General features: G+C 43.3%; 1 protein-coding gene across 1 annotated transcript; it reads left to right on the top strand.

The window, feature by feature from the left end:
• The first annotated feature begins 4,092 nt into the window (after positions 1–4,092).
• Positions 4,093–9,714, top strand: cd248a (CD248 molecule, endosialin a). Its single transcript, XM_049028927.1, has one exon. The coding sequence runs from the start codon at positions 4,280–4,282 to the stop codon at positions 6,362–6,364; it is 2,085 nt and encodes a 694-aa protein (XP_048884884.1). The 5' UTR covers positions 4,093–4,279; the 3' UTR covers positions 6,365–9,714.
• Positions 9,715–10,172: the final 458 nt, after the last annotated feature.

Genomic DNA, 10,172 nt, shown 5'->3' on the forward strand with positions numbered 1-10,172 from the left:
AATGAGAAATTTAGGTGTTACAGAGCTCTTGCACAAAAACGTAATATAGAACAATAGGAGCAGGTAGATACACAAAGATATAAATACAAATGTACAAAAAGTTTTGGAATAAATAAAGATGTACAGAGATATGTACAAAATGTACAGAGATATGTACACAAGTGCGGGGGTGGGGTGGGGTGTGAATGATCCTGGTTACAGCATGTGATATGTCAGTTAAACATATATGAGTAAAAAATACTCACGCTAAACTGTTATAATGTCTGACAGCCGCTGGTAGGAATGACCTGCGGTAGCGCTCCTTCCTACACTGTGGGTGTAGAAGTCTATTGCTGAATGAGCTGCTCAGAGCTCGTACATATGTCATATGTAAACACATATAAAAAGTAACACAATAAATTCGAATAATTCTTTTCCTGTTCTCTGAAAAGTTACTGATATCTTGTTGGATGATTACAGGAACATGGTTCCCAAACCTCTCGTCAGATGCATGGCAGCCATTCTACGTCTTTGTTAAATTTCGCCATCGCCTCACTTAATGCATTTAGTTAGTCGATCAGCCAAACATGGTGGGCTAGTGGTCTACTCAAGAAATGCATGGATGCATTGGAATGGTTTCTGCAGCTACTGTCATGTCTCATGGTACACGAAGTGCAGGAAGGGAGAGAGCAGGCCAGGAAATGGGGAAAAGGCGGGGCTTAATTAAAGAGAAATAAAAATGAACAAACAGAAGACATGGGTTGATAGAACTAGGGATACAAACTCTGACGTGGACTTAAATGCACAAGACTAATGAAAACAACTGGGAACAGCTGATGACACGGGGAATCCACTCGAGGTTGACGAGGGGGGCGTGGCCACAAGAGGATTGGACGAGCCGGTCATAACAGATACTGGTTTGACTTTAGGGGAGCTTTTGAAATGGCTAAGCTAACATACTTTGATAGATAAAAAAATCATATTTTTTCACCAACATGCGGTAATTTAAATATAAGTTTCTTTGACTGCTTAAGATGATTGTACACATTGTATATTACTCAACTGTAGATGACATCTATTAGTTAAGTTACATGGATTTCATTAGTAAAGCTATAGTAAATATACCTGTTATGTCTGGCCTTTGCACTCTTTGAGGTCTCTCTGCTTCTAACAAATGGCCCCCAGTAGTACCTAGTCTGCTGTGGGACCACGCATGTCATATGGCAAGTAAGCGCAGGCCACAAGCCAAAACAGAGCTTCCAGAACAGGACAGACCCATGTTTCAAACTCACCGTGATTCTTTCTATCTTTGGCCCCAGCCTAAGTGCTGCTCCCCAGGGCAGGTGATTGAACACTCCCAGCTGACTTCTCAGGCACTCCAATAGGGCTTTTATTTAGAGGCAGGCTGCTGCTAATAAAAGCCAGGTTCACTTGAGTGTGTTTGGTGAGAGTCGGGGAGAGCTCACCACAGGGGAGGGGCCGCGGGACTAAACACAGAGCCATACTTGGCGAGCAAAAGGAGCACAGACGTGTGCTATGCACGGATCACGAAAAGGGCCGCGCACAAATTTACATAGTTTAATCAAGCGCTTGTGTTATATGTAGCCATATTTTGTGTTATTTTAGCCTTTGCATGATTTACCTTTGGAGATCAACCTACACGAAATTCATATGGCACTAGGGAGAAGGCTGACATTTTAAAATTTTGTTAATGAGTCATTAATTTCTCTCTCTGTCTCCTGCCTCTTTTAGGTTGGCATTTTAAGACAATAATCAATGTCCATTAGTCAATATCACTTTTGGCAAACACTAAAATATCACCTTATATTTACAAATTGTGAATGGAACCCTGCATCCTGCTTTCATTAGCTTGGCAAAGTGAACCATATAAGCTTACAAAATTTTCAAATAAAGTTAGCTTGTCAGTGTAATTAATCATAAAAGCAAACAAACTATCCAACTAACTAACTAGGGAGTGGTTCAATGGGGTAGGGCCTGTGACTGATCATGAGCTTGCTGGTTCAAATTCTGCCATTCTGCCATCACGATAATGTTGCCTTTGAATCCTTGAATAAGACCCTTAACCCCACTTGCGCCGAGGACTGGTTGGCCCTTCTATCTAAATCGTGTGTCGCTTTGGATGAGCGTCTGCTAAACTGGAATGTACCACAAATGCTGTCTTTGTTTGTAGAATTGTCTTTACCGTTTCTTTTTTGGCTTAAATTACTGAGAAAAATCCAGTCTGTATTTGAACATACGTGCAAGATCTTCTATAGTACCTCTATCCTAAATGGAGAAGTCTGCAGTGCAACATCTACAATTTATTGTCCAGAAGAAGAATCTGTCATACACATTCCATCAGATTAATTCTATTTCTCGTGCAGCAAAGCCCCATTTGTCCTCTTTAAGTGATTCTTGGTTTTCCGCATGGCTCAGATACTTCACGCACAGACATAACAGAGGGATAACCCCAAAGGTGACCTTGTGAACCTTGGTCTCCTGGCATCCCGAGGACCTTGTTGACCAAGCACCATCATCTCCACAGCACATCAGGAAAAAGAGCAGCTCAAACGTCCATCTGCACATAGCTCTGCTGCTTTTCCCCGATCCTCATCGCCCCTTTATTGTTTTTAACTGGAATATCACAAATAGCATAGTATATTCGAAGGCATGGGTGTAATCTAGAGCATACTACAATGGATTTTGATCCGGCTATTTTTTTCTCATAATGCTTTCCCAGCTATGTGATTCAGACCTATAAATGCATTGAAATTTAACTATAAGCTTTGTGAAAGTATCAAGATAACACTGTGACAATATATGGACTTTTCACAGCAATAGTCCTGAAAATATAATCCTTTGACTTTCTTATTTCTTTGCTTTTTCCCATGAGGTTCCATTGCCCCCATCCCTTAAATTTGCCCAGTTTATTTGGATCTCCAGTGTGGATGCCACACTATTGTAGCCCATCTGCTGGGCAGGGGAGAAACTCCAGGCTGTTAGAAGGTGACCAAGAGGTTGGAAACCTCAGGAGGAAACAGGCTCTTTTGTGATGGTTGATTGCATAAGAACTGTACTGAAAATATACAAAGTTTTCTAAAGTTGATGGATCATTTGCATTCCGAATTCGTTTTGCGTAAAGGAGTCCTGGATATAATACTAAAAATAGCTCACTTTAATACATAAAAAAATACTGTACCAATACGAGAAAAAGTTTGTGAACTGAACATATTGGTTGCATGATTCCTGCAGCAACTTTAAATAAATCTAAACTTTTATTTACCAGTAGCTGCAGATACAAAGGGAAATTTCATCTCAAATGCCAAAGTCAAAGAATGCATCATTGGTGTTTGCCCAACTATTGAGTATTCAGCCGCAGTATACAGTCTACCACATAATTCGCTAATTGGTTTTATAGTAACTGAACCTCATTATATATCACTTAGATGTTAAAATGATATATTAATTTTTGCTCATCTACTTTAGGCAAACCCATAAAGCTGCATTTCACACTTAGCTGATTGGCACGTAACAATATATTTAAATGCTAGAAGCATTTTTTATTGATAATAAATAAATATTAACAGTATGAATGAATCACAATCCAAGGTAATTGTTGTGAATAACCACTCTGATAAATGCTAAATAAGGAAGGAATTCAATAAGGTCCCCTGACCCTTTTACGTAGTTTTTTTTTTGCTGTTATTTTAGATACAAAAACTTAATATGTAAAAATAACATAACAGGATAGTCAGACTCCATGTCCATTCATCTCTAAATATCGCCCTATTAGATATTGTGGATTATTGGTTATTAAAAATCACCTTAGTACTGAAATGAAAGAAAACTACAATGAAGGTTCACACGTTCATCCTTCACATCTAAAACAAGGGGCTATAAGAAAACAATAGTGCCATGGTGTAATGTAGCTAGGGGTACTGGGCAGGGTGGGACCCAAACCCTTTTAATTAGAGCTGTATGAAAACCACATGCCAGCACTCATTAAACCAACAATATACCCTCACTCAGTTACACAGACAGTTCCATCTGTCTCCCCCTTGCAAAAACAGTCTTGTGTTCCCTCCCATGCCTCCTCCCTTCTCTCTCACTCAGTTGAACTGCAAGTACTCACCCCAACTGAGAGCTCAGAGAGCAGGCAAGAGATCAGAGGGGAGGGAGTCAGACGGCAAATGGGAGCAACGGGTCTGAGGAGCCGAGTAAAACTGGAGTTAGACTGAGTAAGAGGGCAGAATCGAGTGTGAGGCTGTTCATTGCCTGGGGGCTCTGCATTCTATGTAAAATGCGGTGCGATACTCTGTCAGGCAGCATGCTGTCGGTGCTCTGTGCGCTCTGGGTGGCCGGTGCTTTAGGCCAGCGCCTGCGAGAGCAGGACGTCCTCTGCAATGAGCAGGGCTGCTATGTGCTTTACTTTCAGCCCAAGACTTTCTTGGAATCATGGAGGAGCTGCAAGCAGAAGAATGGAAATCTGGCTACGCTGATCCACCCGGAGGAGGCGGCAGAGGTGCGGAAGCTCTTTTCAGGTGTGCAGCCGCGCGAGCGCCATGCCCGCATGCAAGTGTGGATCGGTCTGCAGAGGCAGCCGCGCCAGTGCTCCGTCACCCACCCGCTCCGAGGATTCACTTGGACCACCGGCGACCAGGACACCAAATACACCAACTGGCTGCAGGGGGACACGCCTGAAAAGTGCTCCTCACCACGCTGCGTACACATGAGCTACAGCACTGCCCCTAACGAGAGCTACAGGAACTTCAAATGGGAAGACAGCACATGCTCAGAACCTGTGGATGCATTCCTGTGCCACTATGCCTACAAGGGAATGTGCCCACTCATCCAGGCTGAGGGCGGGGGTCCTGTACGGTACTCCACCCCCTTTGAATTTCTCAGCACCCAGATAACTCACGTGCCTTTAGGCTCTCTGGCCACCATCCCCTGTCCGGGCAGCACTGTGCCAGACCAGACAGCTTTTTGTATCCTGGGGAATTATGAGAAAGTGGTCTGGTCCAAAAACAGCTCTTTTTGTTCCGAGGAACTACCAGACTTATGCCAACCAGATAATGGAGGATGCCAACATACCTGTAAGAATACAGGCACCCACTATTACTGTGAGTGTGACAGTGGCTACATTTTAGAAGATGATGGGCTCACATGCTCTCCAGGTAATGATTGCCAGGACGTGCAGTGTGATTTTAAATGTGTGCCCAGCTCTGAAGGGTACCTATGCACGTGTATGGAGGGATACCTGCTGGCGTCGGACAACCACAGCTGTGTGGATGAAGATGAATGCCTGCAGAGTCCCTGTCCCCAGCTCTGCGTTAACACTCCAGGCTCCTTCCAGTGTCATTGCCTTGAAGGCTATCAGTTCGATGAGAACGGTGATTGTGTAGACGTGGACGAGTGCCTGGATAACCTCTGTGAGTACGCCTGTCAGAATACCGCCGGCTCCTATATCTGCCACTGTGAGCCTGGCTACTCCCCTGTGCCTGAGGATCTCAGCCGCTGCCAGGACACCGACGAATGCCAGTTACCGGGCACCTGCCAGCAGATGTGTATTAATTATGATGGTGGCTTCGAGTGCCATTGTGAGGAAGGGCAAGCTTTGCAACTGGACAACTACTCCTGTAAGCCCATCTCAGAGCCTGAGGAGCTCTCCAGCACCACGCCCTCTTATCTGCCATGGGACACCAGTCTGTCACAGTTTCCAGACTTCATTTGGCCACAGTGGCCAGAGAAAGACTGGCAGATCGAGCCTCCGGCTTTGGCCTGGTCGACAGATCAACCCAAGCTGCTGGCTCCCAACCTGAAGGAGCTGACTGAGATCCCACAAGATGAAACAACCAGCAGGCCAAATGATGACACCCCAAGCTGGGATGAATCTGATAGTGGAGATCGGACGCCATACCCTCTAACATCTTCTCCAGCTGGCCCATTCTTCCCTTACTGGTTTCAGCCTGAAATCACAGACAACCCTTTGACCTCTGTCTCTGACTTTATAACTTCTGCTAGCTCAGAGGAAAGCGATGTACCACGAGGAACCAAATTACACAGCGGAGACAATGACAGGCCTGAGATAGCAAACTCAGACTGGCAGACAGCTATGCCACCAGCCTCCACTCTTAGTCTTACTTTCCCTACCACACATTCTGAAGAGTTTACAGAAAAGAATAACACACAACATAAAGACAACACCTGGTTGCTTGTGGCATTGCTAGTGCCCCTCCTCATCATTGTGCTGGCATTGGTGGTACTGGGCATTGTGTACGGCACCCGATGCGGCATCAGGCCACGCAATAAAACCACATCTGACTGTTACTATTGGATCAGTGGCTCTGGAGACAAAGTGGACCCTCCTAAGTCCCAGATCTAGGTTGGGGGTCCTGGAAGGAGTCAGTGATAATAGAAGAGTAAAGGCATTTTTAAGGGGGTAAGTATATTTTCTTTTAAAAAGGGCCAGGGGTTCATGTGGAGAGCACAGTACTGCGGCCTCAGGTCCTGCTAGGGAATTCCCCTTGGAGGAAAGGGGGACTTTCTCTCCAAACCAGTGACAATTTACCTTCCTGAAAGGACTTGAGAACATGTTTGTAACGCTCCAGGCCGAATTTCATCGCTATACTTAAATTCTTTAATTCTTACGTGCAAACGGACCTTGCTAAAATTCCAAGGTAAGCCATGGGTTCAAAGAGTAAGAAGAAGATCTGATGGATAGTGTGTGGAAATCTTTGAGGCTGACTTGTGAAATTACAAACCTTAATATAGTCTGTGCTAAGTAAGCCTCCCTTACATGTTCTCTGCTAGCTGTAAAAGGTGTTAATGATTACATATTAGTTACAATGATAATCACAAGTGCATAGGACTTGATGAATCTGGATGAGTTTCTTAGACGTGTATTTTTTGCAGCATGCCTTGTAATGCCTTCATGCAATTGTCTACAATGCTGTGGTTTTACTACTGATTTGTGGATGCTAAGCCTGGTCTTTTAGGAATAGTCATCTCCTTATATGAAACAAGAAAATAAAAAATAGTGGCCCACATTGCTCATCAGACTCTGAGAAGCTACAAGATCCATGCCAACACATCACACCAACCTCATCACTTTTGGTGGATTAGAAGAATTTTCAGCACTTGAATCTGCAGGTCGTCAGGGACTCTGGGAAAACTCTAAAAATTCCCTGCATTCCACCAGTCTCGGAATGATTCCTGAAGGCTCCAGGAGGACACTTCCCCTACATCTGCTGTTGCCATGGCCTGCAGCGCCCCCTGGGGACTTTCAGAGGCGTAGATGTAATCCCAGTTAATTCTTGGTTTGGAAGCGTCTCAGAGGGTTGGAATTGAAATATTCACTAGGACTTAAGTCTGTGTTCTTTTCACTGTGAAATCATGTTAAGTTCCCAACTACTGTCTACCCAGGCAAATGGATATAAATAATGTGTTACATATTTGAGACAAATAACATGTTTCTATTCACCTTAAAGTCAGCACAGTCTTAAGCGATAAATATTTTTAAAACTTATGATCAGTTCGTCTAGAAATCGTAAGACTACAAAGAACTAGACAGAGAAGCAAAATGCAATATGATAGAAATGCAAAATATCGTACAGTGGATTTTTAGTGTATTTATGCTATTTTTTTTCTCCCATTCAATCTCAGAAGGAGGCATCTGGATAAAAATGAAATAAAACAACAATTTTTCTATTAGACATGAGGACATGAGAGTCAACTATAGGAGCACCGTCACAAAACAAAGCTTATTTTATCTTGTAATTTGTTTCCACAACCAACAATAAATGGCAGTAAACCTTCTGAAAAGTATGCATGTATATATTACAGAGAATTAATGGGAGATTTGCTTGTTTTTAGAATTTAATACATGATGCAGTATCATCCTATGTAGGAGGGTGGCATTCTGGCTCAATGATCGTCTCTGATGCCTCACGCCTACAGGGCTGAGGGACACGATGGAGTTTTCCAGGTTGTGGGTACTGTGGGATCATCTCACAATCCAGAGACATGAAGACGAATTAGTTGGCATCATTGTATTGCCCATAGTGTGTGTGTGTGTGTGTGTGTGTATAAATGCCCTGTGATGTATCCCACTCAGGGTGTACCCCAGCCTTGTGCCCTATGGTGCCTTTCACAAGGACCCTATCCTCATAAGGCTGATCCATAAAAAGAGATCTATTTTAGCTTTGATATAGCCTCAGTGAATATTCCACTAAATTTCACACTACATAAAAGCATGTACTTAAAATGCCAATGGCAATTTGGTAGGCTTGATGTTTTGTTAATGATAAATCTGTTTCATAAATCATAAATAAGCACAAAGCTCACTGTTAATGCAAAATGGATGAAGGGAAGATATATAAAAATAGCACTAATTCTCACTTGCAGATGCAAGTATTTTAATGTTAGAGGATGGATGTCAATGTGTTCTTATTTTAAAAATAACACTTCACAACAGCAACAACAACAACAACAAAAATAATAATCAAATAAAAAAATAAAAATAAAAAAATAATCCATCCATCCATTTTCCAAACCACTTATCCTACTGGGTCGCGGGGGGTCCGGAGCCTATCCCGGAAGCAATGGGCATGAGGCGAGGTAGATCCTGTTTAACTAATTTATTTGAGTTCTTTGGGGAAGCTACAAAAGAAATTGATCACAAAAAGACCTACATTGTGATCTACTTAGATTTCCAGAAGGCCTTTGATGTTGTCCCCCACAAACGGCTCTTGCTTAAGCTCAAAGCTGCAGGGATTTTAGGAACTGTAGCAGCTTGGATCGAAAACTGCTTAACAGACAGGAAGCAGCGAGTAGTTATTAGAGGCACAATGTCACAGTGAGCCTGCGTTCATAGTGGGGTACCGCAGGGTTCAATTTTAGGACCACTATTGTTCCTAATTTATATAAATGATGCTGACACCAATACACACATTAAACTGGTAAATTTGCAGACGACACCAAGGTGGGTGGTGTAGCAGATACCTCCTCTCTTTTGTAAATTTCCTGTGTTCTTATGCTATTATATCCCTTCCCCACCCAACCCTTGCTGCTTCCCACACTATATATGCAGTATGGTTCCTTGGTCCCTGTCAGTAAACTTACCCTGACCCTGATGCCTGAACCAGCCCTTACAAGCCCCATCAGGCTTTTTTTGTTTTCCCTGTACTGATACCGAAATAGTTTTGTTTTTTGGGTCCAGTCCCACCCCAAACAAAAGTCCCATATGGTGAGCATGAGGGCACGAGATAGAAGAACAAACAGCCCTGGAGGGGGAAGTCTGATTAAGGGAAAGCTATACAAAGGGGATGGGGCAAAGGTGGAATGGTGGACCCTGCAGGTTCATATGGGCAGGGGGGATATTCATATCTGCATTTCCCTTACCTTCGCCCCTTACCTTTTTCCTAGCGTGGGCTCTGGCCCTTCAGAGGTTAAGGGGGTCCCGCTCCCTGACTGGAGCAATTTTCGGCTGCCAGCTCCTTGTGGCCAACCACGAGGAAACCACACTAACCCTGATCCTGTGTGGTGCTGGTTGTCCCCTACTGGTGTGTGGCGGATTCCCAACAGGCCGTGGAATCACACTCTGTTTCATCCATCTCTTCCTATGTCATGTGGCTCTGTTCACCAAGCCACACAAAATGTATCAAAAAGCCGATAATATACTGTGGACGAATGGACCTTTTGAATTAAGCACAATTAAATTAAATTTGAAACCAGTCTTTCTGTGACCAAGTCTATTTTTTTGCTGAACGGGGAGATATATAGGAATAGATCAGATTCTCAATTTAATCTCTGAATCGCTCATGTCTGTATTGTTCTGTCAGTGGTCATTTCTGTCATGGCTGTTCCAAGCAGTCAGATACCTGGACTAATCACTTAGATAGCGGAGAGTCTATTCTAATATTAGCCCAATTCCTGCTTGTTGTTACTCTCATGTAGAAATCCTAACAGTATGAGATACACGCATAGATTCTGCTGTATTGTGCAATTGCATTGATGAGCAGTGAATGAAAAGGCCTGGACTCTTACAAGCATTACATTTTAATTAGGTGTAACACATTAGAAAATGCTACAATTCTTAATCATGCTGGGCCAAATCAGTCATATGTTTTCAGACCCAATTACCGTTCACTGGAGCTACTAACACAGAAAGACAAAAGGGGAAGGAGACTGAA

This window comes from Brienomyrus brachyistius, chromosome 10, assembly GCF_023856365.1.
Source record: "Brienomyrus brachyistius isolate T26 chromosome 10, BBRACH_0.4, whole genome shotgun sequence".
Lineage (NCBI taxonomy): Eukaryota > Metazoa > Chordata > Actinopteri > Osteoglossiformes > Mormyridae > Brienomyrus > Brienomyrus brachyistius.

Coding starts and splice junctions, on each gene's coding strand:
- cd248a (XM_049028927.1), top strand. CDS start 4,280: ATGCGGTGCGATACTCTGTCAGGCAGCATGCTGTCGGTGCTCTGTGCG.